Genomic DNA, 25,615 nt, shown 5'->3' on the forward strand with positions numbered 1-25,615 from the left:
GTGTGACTCACAGGTTGTGGCTACAGAAGAGTTAGGAGAATTGAATTAAACATACAGCATGGAGGCAATTAGGGTTGTTTCAATGTATAGTAGGCAGCAGTAGATGGCAGCATAGAGTTGGGAAAGAAGTGTATGAGGAGCACAAGTTCTGACAAAAAAACCTCTGTGTCTTTCTCCTGAGGGCCCTTAGATATTTCAGACTGGTCCTGTTTCAGCAAAGCTAATCTTACAGCCACAGAGGGGCCTTGCATTTTACAGTGGTCTTGCTGTGCTGTACACTGACTGACTCACCACTTTGGAAATAATAGTAGGAATATGTTGTGGAAATAACAGAAGCCATCATAGGAAAAGTTATTGCTTTATTCTTGATATTTTAAGACATTTTCGATTAGGATACATCAGGATACTTATCAAACCAAATTACTCTTAGTGTACATTGTCATTTAGTGCATTCTTTAATGTTTTGCTGGGGTTGTGTGTACCTATCTATCCATGACATTATTAGTAGTTTATGTTTATGATTTTGTGTTAATAGCTCCATAGAAAAGCAAATTTGACACTAACTGACCCAATACTGACTGCATCTTTCAGTCACATAAAGCTGTTGCCATGTTTTGTAGTATTACTGTTTTTCTTCTGCAACGTTCAAACACTTTTCATTGTTGCATATCATGTGGCATCCATATCTCTCTACATTCCTAAATAATAATAGATAAAGCCTCCAACAGCAACACATTGCATCTACATTTACAAATCAATTACAGGGCTATTATTATGTGTTTCAGCTGATTAACGGGTGGGACTCATCATGAGCTTTCTGGTTCCTCCATCAGTCACCCGTCTTTAAACACATTGCATGTGAACCAAATAAAAACTTCATAGAGATTCTGTTGCACTGTCTCCTTACGGTCTGTCACTGAAGCCTGAAGGACATCACTGTCCATTTTGTTCAGGAAGTTTCTTAGAAAAAAAGAAGGAAACTTTTTTCCTCATGTCTCTCTAGCTATAATTGAATTAGACTAACGGGCAGCGCATGGTTGGTCGACTAATCAGATGCCTCATAACGTGACCACTCTGTGCTGCCACTGCTCAAGATCAGTGTGCATACATCAGTCACAGTGACAGAGGCCAAGATGTTTCCCCTTTACCTTCAATCACGGTGAGTCACTTACAATTTCACAAAAGGACTAGACATCACTCGGTTTAAACCATTTCCTAAAGGCTTACAAGTCATAGATTACTTTTATATGTGTTTGTGAGAGTTCCATATGTTGGTACAGCTCTTCTACAGTGGTCCGTAACCATGGCGGTTACTTTTCATCATGCATGTATTTAAGCTCTATATGGCAAAACCAGAATTAATGTAAGCTGATGTCATATCTGCAGCTGGTGTTCAAACTGACTGACCGACTGAATTAAATTATAGAAGAATGTGGGTTATTGCAGGGGGAAAAGTATGTGGAGAAAATCATTCAATGAGAGCACAAAAATGTAATATATAATAACCAATAAAACAAAAGCATTACAATCTATCATTGTGGGCTCCTACAAGCAAGCAGTTGACAGAACTAAACTGTTGTAGTGAAAAGGATAGGACATACAAATACAATCATTATACATTTTACTTAAAGTTGCATGCTTTTTTTCTTTACAAGTAACCAGGGGTCTTAGTTGCTATCTCACAGAGCCAACCATCTATAAGTTGATACGTTTTTAATCAGTTTTTTGTGGCTTTGATAGCACATATTTGTGTATGTGTGCCTGCATATGCATGTGTGCATGTGTGGCCAGTTAATTTCTGTCCTGGTCGCAGCCTTTTATAAGTGTACAACTTTACAAATACTGTACACTGATTGAACTTTACCCTGAGCAGAGGTATTGCTGCATTAGTGGGACAGTATCCCTAGGGGGCATAATAATCCTTCTGTAAAGGGTATTATTATTTCACCTTGTAGGCTACTTATTACTGTATAGCTGCAAAACAAAAGAAAAAAATGAATTTATGTGTCCTTTCAATCTCCTAAAACAGCTAAACACACAGAGAGAACATAGCGAAGTGTAAGACAGTTTCTATGTCATCAGATTCAAGTCTATTCTAGCAAGAAGATGGTTAAAATTGTCAATATCAGTACATGTGTGACTATTTGGTGCATGGGAAATATGTTTAATAGGGTCTAATATGTGTAGTTAGTACTAATTTATCCTTAGTTCCCGATAAATCCAAACGGAAACTGAAAATTCTCGCCCCCGCACAACAAACCGATCTGAGGTCAGTTTAGACTGTACGCACTAATACAAACACTGACAAAAAAAATGAAGAACAACTGATCCGGAGTCAGTCATCTCGATCATGTCGCGGCCCGGACAAAACCAATCAGCTGACAGCCGCATGACAGGCAGGCCTCCGACGCATGCGCAGTGCCGCGCACTTTTTTTGGTATCAGGAATATGGCAGCGTCCTGAGCCCTGTTGAGGGGAATAACGCCGTCACCGAGCACCTTCAGCACCGGAGTGGGACGACTTCACACTCGGAAGGAGGGTGGGGGGGCTGAGGGAAGGCTACGAACAACAACCGCCGGCGATTTTACAGGTAAACTACGCCCGTTAGCACCTGCCACTCTCCTCCTCCACTTTAAAACCTGATGCTAGTTAGCCGCTAGCTCGAGGCTAACCAAACATTAGCCTGCCACAGCCCCCCTCTTTTTTTCTTCTTTCCTACATTTGGCAAACAAACGCCGACAACAAACGTGTCAGGGCTGTCTGTGAAACAAGTTGCAAGGGTTGTAGCGACAGCGTCGACGTCGCTGAAGCTCCCCTCCTGTCGCGCTTTTTGTTAAAACAGTTAAACCGTTGTTGTTAGGCCCGTTGCAATGAAGCAGAGTTTGCCCAACCGCCTGAGAACCAGGTAACGTTTTTAATTTGGATTTACTCTGACAGATCAGGAGCAGGCTGCACATCCACCATCAGATGCACTTATTATTTTACCCCTCTTTAGTCATGTGCAAGAAAAAGAAACGATTTGCAAAGCAAGTGGTTGATGAAATCGTGAAATCCTTTTTTTTTTTTTTTTTTTTTAACCACATTGGATGAAGTGGAAGTCAAGTTCCTGACATCCCCTTCTTGGAGATTGCTTCATGTAATTGACAAATGCAGGGAGGACATTGCAACATGTCTCAAGTGCAGGAGAAAACAAACAAAAAAAAGAAATATTTCATTCTGGTTTTTACCCCCCATGGAGATGTTTTATTTATTTTTATTTGCCCTTTATTGTGAAAGATTTCTATCCAACATCAATTCTAACTGTTAAAAACTAGTTAGGGCCATATAATGATGTAAGGGGCACATGATGGTTTGACCCTTGTACCCCTTGTACATTTATGCTGAAGCAGATGATCTGACTTTATTATTTTTTTTATCCTCCCCCAACAGCTGTGAGAAACAAGGACTTAAACACAAACAAATAGACAGAGAGAGAGAGTTCTTTGGACGGTGTTAATCGACATAACGCTGCCACCTTTTGCGACTTTTTATTCAGGTCCCGTTCAGAGCGGTGTTACTTTATACGCCGTGTGATCGCACACACACACTTGTGTTAAAAGCGGTGATCAAAAAGCTGTGTTTGTTAAAGTTTTCAACAAAGAAAGTTGTGAGACCTGTCTGGAACCAGTTAGCATGTAAATGTTGTGTGCTTTGCTGCTTTTAAAGCCTGGTTTACTTCACTACCTGTTTAATTTTTTCTTTTTTTTTAATTGTAAAACTCACTGTCAAGGATAGCCAGCAGCCACGGATAATGTGCTATTGATCTGCATACAGGCAGGAAGAGCTCAGAAGGGCAATCACATGACCCGATCCTGGAATCTGCCTTGGTCTTTTTTTACACTCATCACAGTAATATAATAAAAACCTGCACTGCCCTCTGCAGCAGCAGCAGCAGCAGCAGCAGCAGAGATCACGCTGCTAACATCTTCTATTGTGTGTGTGTTTCCATCAGTCCTCTGCTTTGGATTAGATTCATTATGCAGCTCCATGAATGCAGTTGATGCAAAGCCCCGGCTCTGGATTGTTCCTTGCACCTTTGTCTCTCCAGCACAGACATCAATTATTGACACGCCGTAACTGGCTAATTGTTGTAGGCCCTCGTCCAGTGTGGCGGCACCTGAAAGCAGCCCCTCTTTGAACACCACAAACAATCGGTGGATGGTGGAGTCCATCATTTTGTGGCTGTTTTTGCTTTGCTCCTTGCTTCGGTTGCACGCTTGAAACGGAGAGGAAAAGGAAAACTGGAGTCAGATTTTTCCAGGATCCTGGCAGAGTGCTGACACAGGTTCCCCTTGTCACAGTGCAGCCGCCAGCAAATTACTGCACTCAGGACCAGAGAGAGACAGTTATTCCCTCCTTGTTTATGCTTGTCTTTTAACTAGTTTGTCTTTGAAGCCTTTGTTTCCAATTTGCGTGAAACAATCTGTCAAAATGTATCTCCCTTGACCGTCCCCACCAACGCTTTGTGTTTTGTCCCAGTTGGAAAAAGAAACTCTTCACATTTAGCGACAAGGTAATCTGTTATCCAGCTCTGAGGACATCTGGCTGTCTTTAACTTAGATGACAAGGATTTTTCATTCAGATTAGACCCCTCTTTATCTGAAGCGATCAATAGGCCAGTATGGCTTTGCAACAGACTTTATTGACACACGGTCAGCTGCTGCGCTGTCATGTTGTTTTTTTGTGCCTGTGATATCAGGCAGGAATGAAAGACCTTTACTTCCTCTCTGTTTTATGTTTTTGTTGCTGAGCAGATCACATCCCAGTGATTCCTCAAGTATGCCTCTCTTCAAAGCGAGCCTGTGAGAGTGCGTGCTCGCGTTAGGAAGCCTGGTTTGTAACAAGCTGTAAGTCATGTGCCACCAGCTGCATTGATGCTATGGCTCATAGCTGAGGTAATGACAGTGAAGAATCGGTCCGTCATGAAGCGTCGGGCTACACAGTTGTTGGATAATCTGAGCTCTGTAGCCGAGGGAGAGTCTCGTGTAACGCTGCAAAATATTGAATGGCTGTGTGAAGTGTGTGTGGCAGTGTACTGGAATGCATGTTACATAAACTTGATGTAGTAATGACAAAGATGGTGGAGGTTATTTGCTGACTTCGCACATTTAACCGAGCCATTGGTTCTCTTTCTGCCGAATGAATGAATGAATAGATTTCCCATCTATTTCTTATTTCACCCTTCTCTCTTTTTCATCCCAGTCACAATAACCTTTCTTCTCTTTTGTAGGTCCTGTGAAAAGATGAACGTCGTCAAAGAGAACAAAGACCTGGCCTGTTTTTACACTACCAAACACTCCTGGAGGGGAAAGTAAGACCCACAGCTTGTTTTTTTTAACCCCACCGATAGGATTTCAGCCCCTTGCGGCGGCGTCTTTTCCACATCTTCCTTTGTTTTAACGCTTTAGAAGGCAACGTTAAAGTTTCCCTTCGTCACCTTTTAAAGACACTTTGAACTCTTGACTCAATGCCTCCATTGTGTCGACTTCCTTATCTCAGCAACGGATAGGAGGTCTGCGGACCACTGTCAGCAGCCACCAAACAGCACTAACTGACATGTGTTTTTGTAGAGCTGCACTGTCTCTTGAAATGTAACCCAGAGAAACAGATACTGACGGTAAACACACCCTTGAACAAGTGCTGACAGTCTTGTATTGTATGGATACAGAGACATGAAAGTCTGAAAGAGATATTAATATTTTCATAAATGTTACAGCAGCTTTCAGCCTGCTTTCATAGGAGTAACAGTAAATAAATGGCTTGTTATAGACAGGGTATTACCTCTTGAACAGGGCAGACAGCATTCTGTTCAGTAAAGTAGTGATACAGTGATATTTTGTTACCATGGCTAGTTGTAACAAGATACACTCAATTTACGAGACTAGGTAAATATGTCTTCTTTCATGTACTGTCTTCCTTATGAAGATTACAAGGTCGATATTTTTTTGTTTACTTGGGAATTGAGGACATGTTTTTTCCTGAATTTAACTAAAACAGAGTAAAAAGTGTTTGTGTGTGTACAGTGTGTGTCAGGTGACTTTATTTTGGCACTCTTCAAGGTGTTGACATAAAAACAAACGTGGATTTGTGTGGTAAATCACAGCAGAACAAGTCCAACATCTCATAGATTATATAACACATTTAATACAGTGTATGCCTACAACTGGATGGTGCTTGATGTAGATACTTGGTGGCCCTCAAAGCTTAGAGGATGGATACGTTCCAGTTTGAGCCGCGAGCCGGTGGGATCACATTTCCAATACCTGCTCTCTAAATGTTTCTGTCCCATTAAGGCTCGCCATTGACTTGGGTAACTTAAGCAGGGCTGCCGAGCATTAGCCATCATCAGAGCTTCATTCTGCTAATGCTTCCTGAAGCGTCCGTCAGGGCCGAGTGTTGATGCATGTGTGGTGGACACAGTAGGGCCAATCCCCCATCCTGAGCGACTCAGTGACGATGGCCGATCTGACAAGCTGACCACGGCCCATGACCCTCCTCGTGACCTGTCTGGAATCGTTGGGATTGAAACTTAATTTATGGATATTGACATTTCAAGGTTATTTATCTGACTCTCCAAGGAGAGAGAGAGAAATATGAGATAGAGCAGGACAATATTAGTTACTGGGCAGCTGTGCGAGAGAGTGTGAGTAGAAAGAAATGAAAATGAAATTGTATTTGGCACTTGCGTAATGCACTTTGTGGTTATCAGTGAAATGTAACTGCAGTTGCAGACACAAGTGTCGACAGCCAGACATTAGTTTTTGACAGCAGTCTCACACGTACGGTGCAATTCATTTGATGTGCGTCGTCTGCTGCATTAGAGGGGTACAAGTCACAGAGAGCTTTATTAGGCCAACAGAAAGAGAAAGAGAAGGTGTCAGGATATCCTCTTTCATCTTGCTTCACACCAACCTCTATGATACACAATACTGTGGGATACTTTTGCCCCGTGAAAAGGAATCACCCGGCTTAGTTTCAGATAAAGACGTAGCCTTCAGACTGTCCCACGTTTTGTGTAATAGTTTAATTAACCATGGCCTTTTATAGAGAAAACTCTCAGGATCATCTCAGACTTAAACAGTTAATATGAGAGGAGCACAGTGTGAATACAGAACATGTTCCCTAAAGTAAATTAAATTAGACTCGTGTGATTACCATGCTCCTTCGGCCGTATATAGAAGCTACTTTTGTCATGTGAAATGTGAGCACGACGTGCCAACTTCTCCAAGATGTTTTATTCTGAAAGGTTATTTCAAGTGCAGATATATATATATTAAAAAAGTCCCAATTAAGATGCAAAAATCTAGGCCTCAGTTCCTTAGTTGTATTTTTTTGAACACACACATGTTCGCACAGTCAAGTCTTTTTAATAACTGGACGATGTGACGGATTGGTCAGGAGACGGGGAGAATATCGGTCATCTGTGCTGCGGGGAGTTGAAGGGTAATAAAAAAGTCACGATGATGTGGTGCTGCTTTGTAGTTTCCCCTATTTTTTGTCTGGTTTCCTTTTTTTCTTTTTTACGTGTCTCAAAAAAACAAGCGTTTGAGATTGCATAATCAGATTTAATAAAAAAATCACTGGACATCTGAGATTTAAGTTGTGGTAGATCTTAACGGTTTTAGGGTTTCTTTAGTGTCACAGCTGCATCTGCCCTGCTCTGTGCTCATGATCATGTTTAACTCAAGTCCTGTGACTCCGACTTGTAGAGAATATTAGATTTGTCTCTGTGTGGTCCTATGAATCCCCCTTTATTTTAGTTTTGTGCATTATTTAAAGGCCCTCCTCAAATCTTTTTGTTGGAGTTTGAAGATGCAAATCAAAATCTCTCTATTGAATCTTCGTTGAATGCCTTCATACCTCTCCTCCAACAATAAAAAAGCCCAACTGCTACAGATGCTCTCGCTATATTTTTCATATTTTTAAGATTTTGTACCTTGTGTTAATTATATATCAGTCTTCAGTTGTTCCCATCATTGTGTCGATCGACATCTAGTGTTTGTTGACTCTTTTATGGAGGATTATCTGGCGTTACCCCGGCTTTTTAATGTAGTGAAACAAATCTTCAGCTCAGTCTTCTTCGTGAGAAACGTTACATCAAGAGAAGAGGCGGTTGTGAAGAGGGTTTAGTCAGAGACAGGAAATTGCTTAATGTGATACATTATGAAACAGAGGTGGAAGGAAAAGCTTGAATGAAACATGAATGAAGAGTGTTAACTTATCATAAGCTATACATGTGGTGTGAACTGTACTGGTAAAGCTCTTTCGCCTCATATATTTCCTTTTATGGAAGAGTTAAAGGACCATAGCACTGTTTTGGACCATTTACTACATCACTACTGACCAATCTTCAAGACATACTATACCAGAAATTTAGATTTTTTGGGAATGTTTTCTTTGCATCATCACCGTTAAGCCTATATTCAATACAAACCATGGTGATTTCCGCGACGGCTTAGCTATCACAAGGTAGCATCAACCCTGTGTGTAGTGGATTTTCATATCCTTGTTGGAATGGAAATCTGAACCACAGCAGCATGAGCTGTAAAGTAGCCAGCAGTGATGTCAAGGGATTTGTGGCCGATGGGCCAAAGCATGCAAAAACACTGGGATGGTTCTCTTCTGCATATTATGATCTACAATATGGCTCATCTCACCCTTCCAACATGCAGGTATTACTTTATTTTAGCAGGTAACGTCTATAGGCGCCTGCTCTTCCTCTGTACTTAAAAACTAAAGTTGGCTAGTGTATTTCTATTTATACTTTTATCGACATGCTTCAGTCAGAAAATCAGTCAAAGGAATGTCCTTCATGGTCATCTTTATGCTGTCACGCATGATTTCATTATGTTCAAAGATATGATCTGCGTCTGTTCAATCGTCAAATTAAAGTATTGAACAAAGCATGCATGCAAATAGAAGTAATACACTGTTGCTCAAATCAAGCGGATAGGAGCTGTAGCTTCATCGTCTACAACGCAAAGTTCACCGCTGAGTCAAATTCCCAAAACATCTGCAGAATGTTGAAACAAAGGAAGAGCCGTACTGGACCAATGTGATTCATTGTCAGCCTTTCAAACGCTCACTAAGATAGGATAAAAAAAATCAGCCCACAGAGAATGAATAATTAACTGGGTTTGTGCTGACACCAAGTTAAGCCTCTTAACACCAAGGTCAAAATGTTTAGTGAGATCAGGACGGAGTCTTGATCTCAGACATTGTGTCCTAAGATGACGGAAGGATATATAGTAGATGAGGAGGAGATGATTTGTAGATTTTAATGTGGAAGTTGCACATAAAGGATGTGACATTCATAGAATTGTGGAGAGGGAAGGAGACTGACTGTGAGATGTGCCTTGACCTAATATTTTACTGGGGCCTCGCCTCAGGCCGCTGCCCGTCCTGCCTTGTCTGTGATAGTCACGTCCTCTGTACACAAGCAGAAACGCTTTATGTGGAAGTAACCTCTGAATTTGACTTCCTTATACTTTGCTTTTTGATAGAAGTGGCCGGTAACTTCACTTAGACCTCCGCCTGTTATCCGGACCTAATGAGGATGTGCAAGAACAGAAAGGAGCCAAGTCAGCATGTTCAGACTAATAGTACTATGGCGGTGCTAAAAGAACATGTCGTACATAGATGAACATGCCAGACACAAATAAACCATGAGCAGACCCCCTTTCTCAAACCTGGAACTTATTATTTACACAAACAAAATCCTCACATGACCCAGGCAGTATGTTATGAATTGTCAAAAAAAAAAAAAAAAGCCAACTGAAACTGTTGGCAAAGCGCCAGGCGATTGAGCACACGCGGGCGTGCCTGCCTGCTCATGCACTCAGCGTAAAACTGCAGAAAGATTGGCAAAACAGAATTTCACACTTCCTTCCTACAATGTGAGAAAACCCAACTCTCTCAGCAGTTCCTATAAATTAGTGTCGGTTGTTTTCGGTGTCAGAGAGTGACTGCTAACGAGAAGTTATACATTCGCCAGTAGTAATGGCCGTGTCTTTTTATATATGAATATTCAGAAGTCACAGCTGCAGTTCAGTCTGGTGTAACATGTCTACACTGAAGGCTGAGGGGAGGATTTCATCACTTTCAGCCTGTGCAGCTTTGAAAGTGGCCGTTGATCGTCTTTTTATCCTGTTCGTGTTTTATCTCTGCCATCGCCTCATAAAAGTGACTGGAAGTCGACATAATTAACCTGTACATGGATGATCTCATCCATTACCCGAGCCACGGTGATGTCACCTGTCATTGACTCATCATTAGCTTCCAGAGGGGCTGCAATGATGTTGCAAATTGACCTCTTCCTCTCATCTCGCCCTCTATCTGATGTAATATATGAGATATATTCGACATTGGAAATCTTCGAGTTATGTCCAGACAAAGTTATCAGGGCAAACTGGATCTATTCGCTTTAAATCACGCTACGTGTTTTAAAAGACTGCCACACATCCAGCCTCTTTCCCACATTCACTGCTAATGTTATGTGTCTTGCCTGTGCTGTTGTAGGTGTTGGGCGATGGGTAGGCTGTGTCTCTGACTCATCCCATCTCTGTGTTCCAGGTACAAGCGAGTCTTCTCAGTGGGGACGCATGGCATTACCACATACAACCCTACCACGCTAGAAGTAACAAATCAGGTCAGTATGTACGCAGCCTGTCACGGAGGATCCTCGGTGTCATTGAGGTAGCTCCTCTTTGCCGGAGCTATCAGTGCCTCGCAGGTGCCTGCGATCTTGGATCTTTATGCCTGTTGAAAATCCGTTTTAAAAAGCTGAATGTAGTATTTTTAAACTGCTTTCACGCAGACTATAAATATGCTAAGCTCTCAGCTCTGCAGTGAACATGCAACAGTGTGATCAGAGCATAAAACGTGTCAGAATCAATACCTATCAGACATGAAGTCAATAATATAAATATATTACGCATTATAACCTAGATATATGCAGCTATAACAACATTTTAAGTGTTTATTGATGTACAGTATTTGTCAGCAACTACAACATCGCTTATGAAGACATCTGTTATATAATTACAACCGTGTTTTATGATATTGTCATTAATTATTTGTGCCTACAAGAGGCGTTTTAGTTGATATTAAATGTTTAGATACTGCCTGTGTGTGCTAAATGAGTGGCGTGCTACCATAACTTGTTTTTTTTATGTTTGAACTCTTTGTCTGTGATTCTAACAATGTGTCTGTGTTGTTGCCTTTTCAGTGGCCTTATGGAGACATCTGTGGTATCGGTCCGGTAGGAAAAGGTCAGGGAACAGAGTTCAACCTCACATTCCGCAAAGGCAGCGGCAAGAAGTCCGAAACGCTCAAGTTCTCGACAGAGCACCGGACGGAGCTGCTCACAGAAGCACTGGTGAGGACGAGACTGCACACAGCTGACAATGACCTCACCGTGACTCAACAGTGCTCATTAAACACATTCGATGAAATGGTCTCAGAGGTGGTCTGTGATGTGGTTTATCCATGCTCTCTAGTTGTGTCATAGCTGCACATTTCGCTGCGTTGTCTAAAAAACACAAAGTCAAGTTAATGTACGGTGCATTGTTTGGGAGTGCAGCGCTTGCAAATCACAGGCCCTTTGACTCTGTTGGTGCTCATCACAACTGTGAATCAGCAGATAGTTTGTTGCCGTGATGAAAATAAACTCATTATGTCAAGGTGTTTTGAAACCGCAACAAGGACCGGTATTTCCCCACAGAGCTAATTAAACGCATTTGTAATTTTGCGATGAAGACAATACTTTGTGTCGCACAGGGATGAGTTAACAGCTGGCTTTGTAAGTGTTTCTTTTTCCTCTTCACAGAGATTCAGAACAGAGTTTTCAGAGGGAAAGATAACTGGCAGGGTAAGTACTGAGATCTGTGAATAAAATGAACATATCTAAGTGCATGTTTGCCTCTGTGGTGACGCTAAAATAACTCACATTGTGTGTGTGTGTGTACAGCGTTATAACTGCTACAAGCACCACTGGAGTGACACAAGGAAGTCTGTGAGTTTAGAGGTGACACCGGGCGGCATCGACCAAATCGATCCCCAAACGAACCGGGTGGTGTGTTCCTACGACTATCGTAATGTGGAGGGCTTCGTCGAGGTCTCTGATTACCAGGGAGGATTCTGCATCCTTTATGGGGGCTTCAGCAGGCTGGTATGTAGTCACAGAGTTTGTGTCTGTGTGTTTATGTGTCGTTTTAACAAAAATGAATATTTTAATTCCCTCCCCTTTTTCCCACCGCTTCTTTCTCTCAGCATCTGTTTGCCTCGGAGCACCGGGATGACATCATCCGCTGCGCCATAGAGCATGCCGGGAACTTCATCGGCATCATGCTACGGCTGAGGAAGGACGCCCTGACCTTCGAGGATTTTGTGACGGACAGGTTGGGGAAGTACAGCTCAGACGAGAGCATCACTTCACTGGCCGAGTTCGTGGTGCAGAAGATCACACCTCGACACCCGGTTAGAACACACCACTTCTCCTCGTTCTTCTGAACTTTGTATGGTTCTATAGGAAAAGATGTGAAGCAGTTTAGGTTGCTTGTTTTTAACACAGAGACAACTTCAGATTAAGTTATGAGCAATTACTACTAATACTATTACTACTAAATAGTATTGAATGTGTTTTAAATCGAGCTATTGCAAAGTTAGAAATCTACTTCTACATAATAATGATACAAAAATCTATTTTTACATAATAAGTAGTGACGGTGCTTTTTTATTTCTGCTTTTCTTTTAATATACTTGGATGAAATTTAACTCCTTTAACATCCTCTTGTTTTTTTGCACATTATTTTGTATTCGGCACATTTATAGTTTCAGTTTTTTCATTAGTAGTGTGAAATTGTAAATATGCTGTGTGTGCAGCTTTGTCTTAAAAAAAAAGTCAAACGTGACTTTGTAAAAGATATGGGCGTCTTTTTAAAAAGCAAAACAACCAAACTGATGTTCACTATTACTCTCCCTGCTTCTATAAAGTTGTACACCATTATATTGAAAATTAGGAACATAATCTGGTCTCATTCATGGAAAATTCTTATGCTGATGTACTGATGCTCTTTTATGTCCAATACTTTGATAAATGAGATGGTAATAATTTAAAAGTGTCCATAATTACAGTGCCTTCATCTGCTCTCAAGCTTAATTTCTTTCTTGACTCTGTTTTATTAGTTTCATGACTCATCTTTGTGTGGTCTTTTTTCCTCAGGAGCCTGTTAAGCGTATACTGGCACTAACAGAGACTTGCTTAGTGGAGAGAGATCCAGCTTCGTACAACATAGTCACCATCAAACCCTTCGGAGAGGTGAGCGCTCAGAAACTCCAGCGTCCTCAGCCTCAGGCTGAAATGTTCACACTCCAAACCGCTTTGTTCACTCTTGGAGATAAGCGTTAATTGAATCGCCTGTCTTTGTTTCATTATGTATGAACTGCGTCACTGCAAGTTAACAGCTTGGATTAAAGCGATTGAGTCTGTGTGTTATGAGTAAACTCTCCCCCTCCCTCCTTTTCTCACACTCTTGTCCTCCATCTCATCTTTCTTCAGGTGTTTGCTCTCATCTGTGATGTAGACAACCCTCAGGTGTTTACAGTTGAATTCATCAGAGGTCAGATCAGGAAGTTTTCCTCCACAGAAAGGTACACACAAACCTTTTTTCTCTTATTTTCTGTACTGTTTATCACTTTACAGGTCGAATAATTTGTCTGTGTGCACGTGACCGCTGCATATCTTTTAACTCTTTCCTGTTGGTGTGTGCTCGCTGTTCGCTCTCATTTATAACGCATTCAGCTGAGTCTGTTTGTATGTGTGTCTGTAGGGACTCCCTGTTAGCCAGCCTACTCGATGGAGTCCGTGCCTCGGGCAACAGGGACGTGTGTGTCAAGATGGCCCCCACGCAACGAGGGCAAAGATGGGGCCTGCTGAGCATGCCCGTGGACGAGGAGGTGGAGAGTTTGCATCTCAAATTCCTGGCAGCACCTCCGAGTGAGTCCAGGCCCATCGATCTCACGAGATATTTGTGGTGCCCAGAGGATGAATCCTACTGACTTTAGTCATCCAGTGCTGAAATTAGGTCAAAATTTTAGGATGTCAGTGGTTCTAATTAACAAATAATAGCATGCTAACCAGAATCAGAATCAGAAATACTTTAATAATCCAAGGAGGAAATTATTTAAATGATTTAACACGCCAAACTAAGATGGTAAACATAATACATGCTCAACATCGGAGTGCTAATTGGGGCTAATGTTAGCATGTCAACATTCACAGGAAATAAGCTATGATTATATATTATGTTTTATTATATATTTCTTGTATGAAAATGAATAATTGGTATCAGTACTCAGGATTCATGACCGGTAATAAAAGTTTTGTTTTAGTTTGTACAACTGCACTAGGAGAGAAGTCATTTCCAGCTAAGAGATGCAACCTGGGAAATGGGTTAAACTTTTTATTGTGAAACAAAGTGAATATTTTTCAATCCAGATGGTTAGACGAGTTTTTGAGGATTATGGAAATGCCTTTAGATCTAGTTTGTTGGTTTTGTTTTGTTAGCTGCGTGAGCTACAAACTGGGGCTGCATTAGTATCACAGAGCAGCTATTGTAGCTGAGGCCTCATGTTGACTTTGACTGTTCCATCCCTCCTTTCTTTGCTCAGATGGAAACTTTGCAGATGCAGTGTTCAGATTCAACGCCAACATATCCTACAGTGGAGTGCTGCATGCAGTAACCCAAGATGTGAGTGTGTGTCCGATTCCTGTGTGTGATTTCTACCCATCATGTGCCTGAGCAGGATTCACACTCTTCATCGCTCTCTGTTTCTCTCTCCAGGGTCTTTTTTCAGAGAACAAAGAGAAGCTCATCAACAACGCCATCCTGGCTCTTCTATCGCAGGAGGCTGAGCTGCCGGCTCTTAACTCCGAGCTGGAGAGCCATTTCCAGGCCATTCGACGGCTGGTGGCCTCCAAGGCTGGCTTCCAGGCTTTCACCCAGCTGCCTAAGTAAGAACGCAGCCGTTATCCCTTCGGCACCTTGCTGCCTTTTGTTTCTTTGAAGTATACTTTCTGTTGAGCTGCTCGTAACAGGCATGCTCTGTCATTCCAAGGTCTGGTCAAGGGTCTGGAGTCACAGATGCAACGTAAATATGAATCCATACATCTCAGTCTGCCCTTTTTTGCCTGTTTCTTATCCTTCTTGTTCTTCTCCAGAGTCTTTCTTAACTGTCTGTCGACCCGGCCCTCTTTTATCTTTGTTCTGCTTTCATCTCTGGCTTTTAGACAGGCACTTCAGAAGAGAGGTTATGTCACTCAGTCGAGCTGCCGGCCTCAATTTGTCTTGACCGTCTCTCTCTCGCCATCTCATCTCACATCTCATACATATTTTTGTGCCTCCATCTCTCTCCCACTATCTGCTGTGCCCATTTTATCCCCTACATTTCTGTATACCACAATACTTAAAGAACCAAGTAGCCTTTCCGGGTCACTGAGATGTATGAGAGGAACTGTATTTACTGTTTTTGACTTGTTCCTGTGAAGCAAATGAGCCATGATTGGTTTTTCTTGAAAGATTCATTGCGAGAGTAGCTTGGTGTTTCCCCTCACAGACGCAGACACTATACTAACAATCATACATAAAAGATTGATTTTTTTCCTTAAGGAAAACCTCTTTTATGTTGTTACACTTCGTAGTTCAGTGGAAGACGTGACACTTTAGAAGTAAAAGAAATAACAAGCCACTTCAGAAGCAATGAATTCTTTGTGTATCCAACCCCAGACCTCTTATTAAATAATACAGTCTTTATATGCTTTATGTTCTGTTGTTTATGTTCTTCAAGGCGTGTGTGTGTCAGTGCTGTTCGTAAATCTATAAATATGTGTCTGTTTGTCTCAGGTTCAGGGAAAAGTTGGGAGTAAAGACGGTAAAAGCTTTAAAACGAAACAACAACGGTGTGACACATGCTGCTGTAGACATGCTCTGTGCCCTTATGTGTGTAAGTATCTCTTAAATATCTAGACATCAACCAAACGCATGCATAAATATGAATCATTTAACATTTCTTTTTTTACTTTCTTGTGTAAAAACTCCTTTGACGGTGTCTTGTTGTTTGACCGAGACCTTTTCCTTCATGTTTCTTTGCAGCCGATGCACGATGACTACGACCTGAGGCAGGAGCAGCTGAACAAGGCCTCTCTGCTGTCCTCCAAGAAGTTCCTGGAAAACCTCCTTGAAAAATTCATCACCAACGTGGTACATTTCTTTTTGTTGTCAGCGAGCCTGAGCCGTGCAGAATTAGGAAATTGAATTAGAAGTTGTTTGACAAAAGCGTTTCTAAAACCACATCGTGTTTGTTTGTTTTTAAAATCTCATCTGTCACTCCCTCCTTTTCTCTTCAGGACCACGGAACGGGAGCTTTGGTCATCAGCTCCTTACTGGACTTCTTAACATTTGCACTCTGCGCCCCCTACAGTGAAACAACAGAGGGGCAGCAGTTTGACATGCTGCTTGAGATGGTTGCCTCCAATGGACGCACTTTGTTCAAACTCTTCCAGGTAGGTCACTTCACCTGTCTGCCCTAATTCTGATAGTAAAACGAGTGATGTAAGTTAAGCAGTGTATTGAATTAAGTTGTTTTATCTCCAGCATCCCTCTATGGCGATAGTGAAGGGAGCGGGCCTGGTGATGAAGGCCATTATTGAGGTACGTGTTTGGTGGTTTCATACATGATGGTTGACTTTAGTTGCTCATGCTTTGTGATTATAACTAACCTGTGTTTTAAATGTAGGAGGGAGACAAGGAAATAGCCACTAAAATGCAGGAGCTGGCCTTGAGCGAAGGCGCTCTTCCGAGACACCTGCACACTTCTTTGTTCACCATCAGCGCTGACCAGCGGATGCTTACCAACAGGTCAGACCTCGACACATTCAGTGAATTCTCACAGTTTTGTACTTCACCGATACTCTTATCCAGAGAAACATTCGTTGCATGCAACTGTAGAAGGCGGCTCAGTGAGCCTAGATAAACGAGAACAAAAAGGCTCAGAGGCTTATCTCCAAATTTTCTTTATCAGGCAGCTGAGTCGTCACCTCGTTGGCCTGTGGACGGCAGAGAACCCCATTGCCATGAACCTCCTGAAGAGGATACTGGTAAGGCTTCATATCTGCTCCGTTCAGACTTTTAAACAAATATTTGATGCATGTCCAATATTCATGACAGAAGCTATTAGTGTAATGAAGGTGCTACAGGCAAAGAACTTCAGGATGGAAGCCAATGCTGGCAGCTGAGGCAGCCTGTTCAAGTCTTTACTCATTCACTCTGTCTTGTGTGCTCTCAGCCAACAGGCCTGCTGGCATACCTGGACAGCCCCGACTCTGTCCCAGAGAAAGATGTGGACAGAATGCACATCCGCGACAACTTGAAAATCGCCACGGTATCTGACCAAAGACATTTACATCTGCAGAGTGAACAAAGAGCTTAATGAGGAAGTATTTTGACATCTGCAATTGTTGTTTTTACTATTCGTTTCCCACAGGACCAACTAAATCGAAACAAGGTGCCAGAGTGGCAGCGGATAGCAGGCAAAGCAGCCAAAGAGGTGGAGAAGTTTGCCAAGGAGAAGGCTGATATCGTGTTGATGCACTGGAGAGATAAAATGGGCATAGCCCAGAAGGAGGTGAGGATTTCTCTTCCTTTACAGAAAGGCTTTACCTGTTATGTATCATACAAGCTGCTGCGGCTGCTGACTGTTTGCTCAGGTGTCTTTTCTATGCGTTGCTCCTCCTCCTGCTGATGCCGACCAGTGCCGCAGAATCCAGAGGCAAACTCGATAACATACTTTGCTGCTGCTGCTTCTGTTGTTTTGCATGAAGAGCAGCGACGGCTCTATTGCCGCCCGACTTCGGGGGGAAATCCTACGTGTCAGGATGTACATTTGATTTCTCTGTGCCTTGCATATTTGCTGTTGAAACTGCTCTTTTTTCCCCTTTTTTTGCAGTTTTGCATTCCAGCAGTGTGTGTTCATTGCAATGACTACGTGTTACAATTGCACGTAGTTGCTTTAAGGCGAACCTGTGTGTGGCTCACTATTATCTGAAGTGTGTGTGTGGGTTGAGGTCGGTGTGCGTACAACCTTGGGCCACTGCTGCCTGCTCTTTGATGTTTCAACAAATCTTCAGTCACATCTGCTTTCGAGTAAAGCTACAACCTCAAAACTGACTTCACCTAAATGTCACGGGGCTTTTTCTGCTTCTCCTTCTCTTCACTTTCATTTTGAATGATGATGACTTAAAATGGCTGATCGACTACGTGTTTTGATTGGCTTGCTTTCACTGAATATTCCTCTAATCACATCCATCATTACATGCTTGCACCACATGTGTAATTGTTGTAGCAGCTAATAAAACATAAAGACATAGTGATAGTTTCGTATGTCATTGGTATAATTGAACTCTCCTTGACCTGTTTCGATTCATTTCTGTTTGATCCGAGGAACAATAATCTCTCTGTTGTCTCTACCCCACCCTCCCCTTGTCTTGTGTGGTTTCTCTGCTGTCAAACAATGCAGCAAGACAGAAATAACCTGGTAAGTAGGACTGACCGATGGGATCCATGCTGGTTTCTTTACCATGTTCTTTCTTTTTTCACCAAACCATTTTTTTTCCAACATCATGTAACATGTTGAGTGTGTTTTTGTTTTTTTTAATTCAGCCAGGCTTATCAGCTACAAAGACAATTCCTCATTTGGCTTCAAATAAATGCAAGTAAACCAACATAAATCACTCATATGTCATACTGCAGATCATGGAGCATAGATGTATGTCCTGCTGTTAACAGAGGACATGTTCTGTACCTGTAGTGTTTTGTCATCAATAAATAATGACCACAATGAGTTTGAAACATGAGTATAAACAGAAGGACCTTTGCCGATCAGCCTGTAAGGGCTGTGGAAAAATATTTTACATCACCCACACACTGTTTATCTTGCAGTTACAGTAATAGCCTCGAATAATAATGTCAACACAAGATGCATCATGTGCTCCCTTTGCAAAGAATCGCTCAGCAAGAATTACAGAACACACCCAACGTTGGGATCCCATCTTGGTTTTTGTGCGTCATAACTTTATTTTCTATGTTGGTATCATGACGACATTGTTTATGTTTGTTTTTTTTTCTCTTGTTGTACTAATAATTTCTGACTTTCTCCCTTCTGAAAAAAACATTTTGTCATACACGCTGGTTCATTTCACTTCTGGTGTTCTTTGTCTGTGTGAAATGTTTGTCATGTCGTCGCCATTTGAACTTCACAACTCTCTTTATGCCGTGAGCTGAAAAGGATGGATATTAAATGCTGCAAATGACGATGGACTGACTTGAGTTTTGCATCTTTCCTTTGTTTTCAGAACCCAAACCAAAAGCCTGTCATCCTGAGGAAGAGGCGGCAGAGAATAAAGATTGAAGTCAATTGGGAGCTTTTCTACTACAGGTCTACTTTCTTTTCCCAACCTTTTAGTTCATAAAACATGCTCAAAACCAGCTCCTAACGTTTCTCTTCTGTCCTCTTTAAGATTCCAGCTCGACCATGCTCGGTCCAACCTCATCTGGAACCTGAAGACAAGGGAGGAGCTGCGCGATGCTCTGGAAGGGGAGATGCGTGCCTTCAGCGTGGACCGCGAGCTCGGCAGTGCCACCGTCATCTCTTGGAACCACCAGGAGTTTGAGGTTTGTGCTCAGCCGGGAATATGTGTCTGGATCTCAAGATTAGAACACTAATATCTGTGATCTGTGAGAGTATCTCTCAGAGAAATACAAGGTGTGTGTGTGCGTTCTTGTTTGCAGGTGAGATACGAGTGCCTTTCAGATGAGATAAAGATCGGGGATTATTACCTGCGCCTGCTGCTTGAAGAGGATGAAAACGAAGAATCGAATGCCATCAAGAGATCGTAAGACTTCAATACAACAGCGCTGATTTGAAATGACTTATCATTCTGCAGTGAATCCAAATAGCTGATTCGTTGTTCCTCCTCTCTTTGCTCTTAGATACGAGTTCTTCAACGAACTCTACCATCGCTTTTTGCTTACACCCAAAGTCACGATGAAGTGCCTGTGCCTGCAGGCGCTCGCTATAGTCTACGGGAAGTGCTACGAGGAGATCGGCCCCTTCACGGATACTAAATACATTGTGGGAATGCTGGACAGAGTGAGTACAGACTGTCACTGTGGGAACTAATATTAGTTATGCCAGTGGAAGTGTTTTTACGTCCTTTTAATTTCTCTCTAAATCTTCTGTGTTTACAGTGCACAGACAAACTGGAAAGAGACAGACTCATCCTCTTCCTCAACAAACTCATTCTCAACACGGTAAGCGATCAAAACAGTGCCCTGTTCATTTAACCCACAGTTCTGACTCTGTCTTGAGTTATAATTAATTTTTTTTTGCTGTGCAGAAAAATGTGAAGGAGGTGATGGACTCGAACGGAGTGCGTATATTGGTGGATCTGCTCACCTTGGCACATCTGCATACCAACAGAGCTACTGTGCCCCTGCAGGTAAAAACACGACCGCAGCTTTCAAAAGATGTTGTAATTCTCTGTGAGATTAGTTTTAATTCAACCTTCACTCACGTGTGAAAAATCTGTCAAACAATGTCTCGTTAATTTCCCACAGAGCAACGTGCTGGAGGCATCGCCAGACATGAAGAGAGAGAGTGAGAAGGAGTGGTACTTTGGTAACGCAGACAAGGAGAGAAGAGGACCTTTCAGTTTTGAGGAAGTATGTGAAAAAAAATGCCCTTCCTGTGTAATATATTAGGTACTAATTTGTTATTTTTATAATGTCTATATTGAGTAAAAATAGCCAGCTAATATAATTTTAATTTTATAGAAATATCTCTTGTAGTTGCTGCAGTTTATTTTGATGCTCTTCACTTATGTTTTTACTTTCCCTTCCCTACAGATGCAGGAGTTTTGGAGCACGGGCGTCCTGACGGCGAAGACGCGCTGCTGGGCTCAGGGGATGGACGGATGGCGTCCCCTGCAGGCCATCCCCCAGCTCAAATGGTGCCTCCTGGCTACCGGACAGGCAGTGATGAACGAGTCTGACCTGGCCACGCTAATCCTTAACATGCTCATCACCATGTGCTCATACTACCCCAGCAGGTAGGTGAAGGAGAAAATACCTTTAATTTTTGTAGCAGTATAGTTTGTATGATGGTTTTTTGTTTGAAACATGTTTATTTACTTTTTACTCAGGGACCAAGATAACGCGATTATCCGTCCTTTGCCTAAGATCAAGAGGATGATCAGCGACAATGCTTGCCTTCCTCACATCGTCCAGGTACCTGCACAATCTAAATTAAGATACGATGTGTCGTATCCTCTTTGCTCAATTCAATAAAATCACATTGTTTTTCTACGTCCTCTCCAGCTACTGTTGACCTTCGACCCCATCCTGGTGGAAAAGGTAGCCAACGTACTCTACCTGGTGATGCAGGACAACCCTAATCTGCAGCGTCTCTATCTAACCGGGGTCTTCTTCTTCATCATGATGTACACGGGCTCCAACGTGCTTCCTATCGCAAGGTGAAAACACGCAACAAATGACACATGGCTTCAAGAAAAATCACTTAAAAGTGCATGTAAAAGTTAGAAATTAGACATAAAATATTGCACTTGTGGCACTCATAACATGTTGATGTTGACCTCTGTGGTTTCTTTAGGTTCCTGAAGTACACGCATCTGAAACAAGCCTTTAAATCAGAAGAGGTAAAGTTGATTTGTCCCTTTTTTATAAATTACAACTATCTGTTATATCTTGTGAATCCTTTTGAAAATAACACAGTCTGTTGTGCTTCCTCCCCAGGCTAAAGGTCAGGACATTGTGCAGCGTAGTGTTCTGGGTCCGGTGCTGCCCGAGGCCATGGTTTGTTACCTGGAAAACTACGAGGCTGAGCGCATCTCTGAGATCTTCCTCGGAGAGTTTGACACACCTGAGGCCATTTGGAGCAGTGAGATGAGGTAGAATATTAATCTATAGTCTAATTAGTATGATCTAAAAGGCAGCGCAAAGTGAAAATTTTAATAGATTGTGATTGAACGCTTTGAAACTTTGTTTCAGACGGATGATGATTGAGAAGATCGCTGCCCACGTCGCTGACTTCAGCCCCAGGCTGCAGAGCAACACGCGGGCCCTCTACCAGTACTGCCCCATCCCCGTGATCAGCTTCCCTCAGCTGGACAACGAGCTCTTCTGCAACATCTACTACCTCAGACACCTGTGCGACACCACCCGCTTCCCCAACTGGCCCATCCGAGATGCTGTATGTCTCTTTTTTTTTTCCTTACTTATCCAAGCTTGTACGTCCTCATCTGTCCTTTTTTTTTTTTAACATTGTGATCTATCACTGTTACCCCTCCAGGTGAAGCTGCTAAAAGACACTCTTGAAGCCTGGAAGAGAGAGGTGGAGAAAAAGCCTCCGTCTATGTCTGTAGATGACGCCTATGAAGTCCTCAACCTCCCCAAAGGACAGGGGCAGTGAGTGACCTTTGATTTCTTATTGTGTCATGAATCTTTTATTTTTTAATTTAGTAGCAATACACGTTTAGTATGTAGGCGAGGGTGGAGGAGTGGATGGAATGTGGGCGATAACAAAAGATTAAATGATGAGTAATGATGTGAAATTAGAGTATGACTCAACAAATGTTGGCGTTTTTGTCTTCAGGCATGAGGAGAGTAAAATCAGGAAAGCTTACTTCAGACTGGCGCAGAAGTACCATCCTGACAAGAACCCCGAGGGCAGAGTACGTGTTCTCATCATTACTGACATGATATGTACGCAAAGACTTTGCATTAGCTTCATCCACAGATTTCATTTCAACTTGTATCTTTCAGGACATGTTTGAGAAAGTCAACAAAGCCTACGAGTTCCTTTGTACGAAATCTGCACGAATCCTGGACGGCCCCGACCCCGAAAACATCATCCTCATCCTCAAAACTCAGAGCATCCTGTTCAACCGACACAAACAAGGTATGTCAACGGATCAACTTTTCTTTCTTTTATAAATTATTACAGTAAAACTCGACTCACCGCTTCACCGTCCACACACAGAACTGGAACCTTACAAATACGCCGGTTACCCTATGCTCATCAAAACCATCACGATGGAAACGGAGGACGACCAGCTCTTTTCTAAGACCTCCCCTCTCCTCCCGGCTGCCGTCGAACTGGCCTTCCACACCGTCAACTGCTCGGCTCTGAACGCGGAGGAGCTGCGCCGTGACAGCGGCATGGAGGTTAAAAACATATTCACAAATCCTGAAATCTCAATCGGTGTACATGAAACATATCCGTCCGTCTATACATGAATGTGATGATCGAATGAATGATGAACTGTTGTGTGTAACCAGGTTTTGTTGGAGGCTCTTTCCCGCTGTGTCGCTGTGTTAACTGCATCTAGCAAGCCTGACGACATGGCTGTACAGGTAACTTAACAGTCTCTGTTCACCTGTGGTCAGTACTTTACTGCTTGTAGTGATTTCCTTTAACACTTGAATGTGCCACAGGTGTGCGGGCACATCTGTAAATGCTACAGTGTAGCAGCCCAGTTTGAGGAATGCAGGGAAAAGATCATCGAACTGCCGAATATCATCAGGGACCTCTGTCACATCTTGTTTTATGGAAAGGTGAGAATCTTGCACCTGCTGCACTTTTCTGTATGTGACAGCTTCTTGACGAATTTCTCTCCATCTTGATTCATGTTCCCTCCCTCGCCTCCTCTCAGGGTCTCCCGAAAACTGCAGCCTTGGCAGTCCAGTGCGTGAGCTCCTTCGCCGTGGATTTCTTCCTACAGACCCATCTGTACCACGCCGGCGTGCTCTGGCACCTTCTCGTCCACCTCTTCAACTACGACTACACCCTGGAGGAGAGCGGCGTGCAGACGAGCCAGGAGACAAACCAACAGGAGGTCGCAAACAGCCTGGCCAAGCTCAGCCTCGTGGCTCTCAGCCGCCTGGGAGGCTTCATCCAGACACCGCACACCCCAGACGGGAACAATCCTGTCTCAGAGACCAACGGCATCGAGGGCACGCCTCCGGAGAACCCCACCATCCGCAAAAGCTTAGCAGCCATGCTGACGCCATACATCTCAAGGAAGCTAGGAACAGGATCCCCTGCTGAGGTATGTTGTATAGGTGGATACAGTGTGTATATATACATAAACCTCAACATCAAACTGAGCTCCACATGTCCTCTTGTGCATTTAGGTGTTGAAGCTGCTGAATAGTAACTCGGAGAATCCGTACTTGATCTGGAACAATGGAACACGAGCCGAGCTGCTGGAGTTCCTGGAGGGGCAGCAGGAAGGAAACATCAAGAGGGTGGGAATAACATATACTACTTCCTTTTCTAACCTTTATTTATTTCTTAATTTCCCCCAAACAATACATAACGAGTGGTGTGTGCCAAGCTGACATAATAAATAGATATAAAACAGAATAATGATTAAAGATTAAACCCACGTTTGTTGATGATTATTTTATATTTTTTACGTTAATAGAATTGTTTATATATGGTATTACCATATATTATTGTTGGTATATAAATATATATATGGTATTACCATATATTATTGTTGGTATATAAATATTATTGATGAGCCATAGCTAGTGATGATTGTCTTTTCTGTCTTTTTAGGGAGAGAACGACGAGAGCTTTGGTGCAGAGTTTCTGTTCACTGATCACAGCAAAGAGCTGATAGTTGGAGAGATTTTCGTCCGGGTTTACAACGAGCAGCCAACGTTTCCTCTCGAGGTGAGCAGAACAACAAACCACATTGAATCTGCTTTATTGTTTGTCCTGTCCTTAGTTTTCTATTTACTCCAGTCCATTTAAGTCCATTTAATTTGTAGCATTTTTAATATTTAACAGCCTTTTTTTGTTTATTTTCACCATAAAATAGACCATAAACCCAAAATGTGTTGTTCCGTCTCTGGTTCTAGTATCCAAAAGCATTCGCAGCCAGTCTGCTGGACTACGTGGGCTCCCAGGCCCAGTACCTCCACACCCTGCTGGCCATGAGTCAGAGCAACAAGGTGGAGTCCCAGCAGCACGCTGAGAGGCTCCGCTTCGCTGAGATGGCTTTAGAGGCTCTCCGCAATGTCATCAAGAACAACCCTGGTGAGATCTGACACTTCCTCCGGCGCAGCCAACCTTTTGTTGTGCTGTTTTATTTAGAAGTCCTAATTTTGGAGCGTCTCTCTCTAAACCGCTCTCTCGCTCTCTGATTCCAGGTTCAGAGACAGAGTGCATCGGTCACTTCAAGCTCCTCTTCTCATTGTTGCGGGTTCACGGAGCCGGCAGAGTACAGCAGCTGGTGTTGGAGGTAGAGATTCTTGGTCCTGATATCTGATCGCTGTGGTTTCCAATATGTCGCTGCATTTTAGTCATATTGGTTTCCTCTGCAGGTTGTGAATACCGTGACATCAAACCAAGAATGCGTTAGCAACATCGCAGAGTCGCTCGTGTTGTCCAACCTTCTGCTGCTGCTGCACTCGCTCCCCTCCAGTAAGAAACA

General features: G+C 42.7%; 1 protein-coding gene across 4 annotated transcripts in view; it reads left to right on the top strand.

Annotated features, from left to right (window-relative positions):
- Window positions 1-2,418: 2,418 nt before the first annotated feature.
- dnajc13 (DnaJ heat shock protein family (Hsp40) member C13) overlaps window positions 2,419-25,615 on the top strand; it is a 28,475-nt gene continuing 5,278 nt past the window's right edge. The window contains exons 1-47 of one of the 4 annotated variants that reach the window (XM_019276250.2): window positions 2,419-2,590; window positions 5,270-5,350; window positions 10,612-10,687; window positions 11,267-11,416; window positions 11,867-11,908; window positions 12,008-12,208; window positions 12,310-12,516; window positions 13,262-13,357; window positions 13,598-13,689; window positions 13,869-14,035; window positions 14,710-14,789; window positions 14,883-15,052; window positions 15,157-15,189; window positions 15,942-16,041; window positions 16,191-16,298; window positions 16,445-16,600; window positions 16,692-16,748; window positions 16,834-16,955; window positions 17,119-17,194; window positions 17,383-17,478; window positions 17,581-17,721; window positions 18,613-18,630; window positions 19,448-19,530; window positions 19,613-19,766; window positions 19,884-19,987; window positions 20,085-20,244; window positions 20,343-20,405; window positions 20,492-20,593; window positions 20,712-20,816; window positions 21,000-21,202; window positions 21,296-21,380; window positions 21,471-21,625; window positions 21,763-21,808; window positions 21,906-22,060; window positions 22,161-22,362; window positions 22,462-22,577; window positions 22,765-22,843; window positions 22,935-23,070; window positions 23,152-23,336; window positions 23,451-23,525; window positions 23,607-23,726; window positions 23,825-24,220; window positions 24,306-24,419; window positions 24,736-24,852; window positions 25,041-25,218; window positions 25,332-25,423; window positions 25,506-25,605. In XM_019276250.2, coding sequence (XP_019131795.2) covers window positions 5,283-5,350; window positions 10,612-10,687; window positions 11,267-11,416; window positions 11,867-11,908; window positions 12,008-12,208; window positions 12,310-12,516; window positions 13,262-13,357; window positions 13,598-13,689; window positions 13,869-14,035; window positions 14,710-14,789; window positions 14,883-15,052; window positions 15,157-15,189; window positions 15,942-16,041; window positions 16,191-16,298; window positions 16,445-16,600; window positions 16,692-16,748; window positions 16,834-16,955; window positions 17,119-17,194; window positions 17,383-17,478; window positions 17,581-17,721; window positions 18,613-18,630; window positions 19,448-19,530; window positions 19,613-19,766; window positions 19,884-19,987; window positions 20,085-20,244; window positions 20,343-20,405; window positions 20,492-20,593; window positions 20,712-20,816; window positions 21,000-21,202; window positions 21,296-21,380; window positions 21,471-21,625; window positions 21,763-21,808; window positions 21,906-22,060; window positions 22,161-22,362; window positions 22,462-22,577; window positions 22,765-22,843; window positions 22,935-23,070; window positions 23,152-23,336; window positions 23,451-23,525; window positions 23,607-23,726; window positions 23,825-24,220; window positions 24,306-24,419; window positions 24,736-24,852; window positions 25,041-25,218; window positions 25,332-25,423; window positions 25,506-25,605 — 5,581 coding nt within the window. In that variant the 5' untranslated portion in view covers window positions 2,419-2,590; window positions 5,270-5,282. The remainder of the gene's footprint in view (window positions 2,591-5,269; window positions 5,351-10,611; window positions 10,688-11,266; window positions 11,417-11,866; window positions 11,909-12,007; window positions 12,209-12,309; window positions 12,517-13,261; window positions 13,358-13,597; window positions 13,690-13,868; window positions 14,036-14,709; window positions 14,790-14,882; window positions 15,053-15,156; window positions 15,190-15,941; window positions 16,042-16,190; window positions 16,299-16,444; window positions 16,601-16,691; window positions 16,749-16,833; window positions 16,956-17,118; window positions 17,195-17,382; window positions 17,479-17,580; window positions 17,722-18,612; window positions 18,631-19,447; window positions 19,531-19,612; window positions 19,767-19,883; window positions 19,988-20,084; window positions 20,245-20,342; window positions 20,406-20,491; window positions 20,594-20,711; window positions 20,817-20,999; window positions 21,203-21,295; window positions 21,381-21,470; window positions 21,626-21,762; window positions 21,809-21,905; window positions 22,061-22,160; window positions 22,363-22,461; window positions 22,578-22,764; window positions 22,844-22,934; window positions 23,071-23,151; window positions 23,337-23,450; window positions 23,526-23,606; window positions 23,727-23,824; window positions 24,221-24,305; window positions 24,420-24,735; window positions 24,853-25,040; window positions 25,219-25,331; window positions 25,424-25,505; window positions 25,606-25,615) is intronic. The other 3 variants (XM_019276249.2, XM_027274087.1, XM_027274088.1) reach the window with 3 other exon arrangements.

Source organism: Larimichthys crocea, chromosome XXIII (assembly GCF_000972845.2).
Source record: "Larimichthys crocea isolate SSNF chromosome XXIII, L_crocea_2.0, whole genome shotgun sequence".
Taxonomy (NCBI): Eukaryota; Metazoa; Chordata; class Actinopteri; family Sciaenidae; genus Larimichthys; species Larimichthys crocea.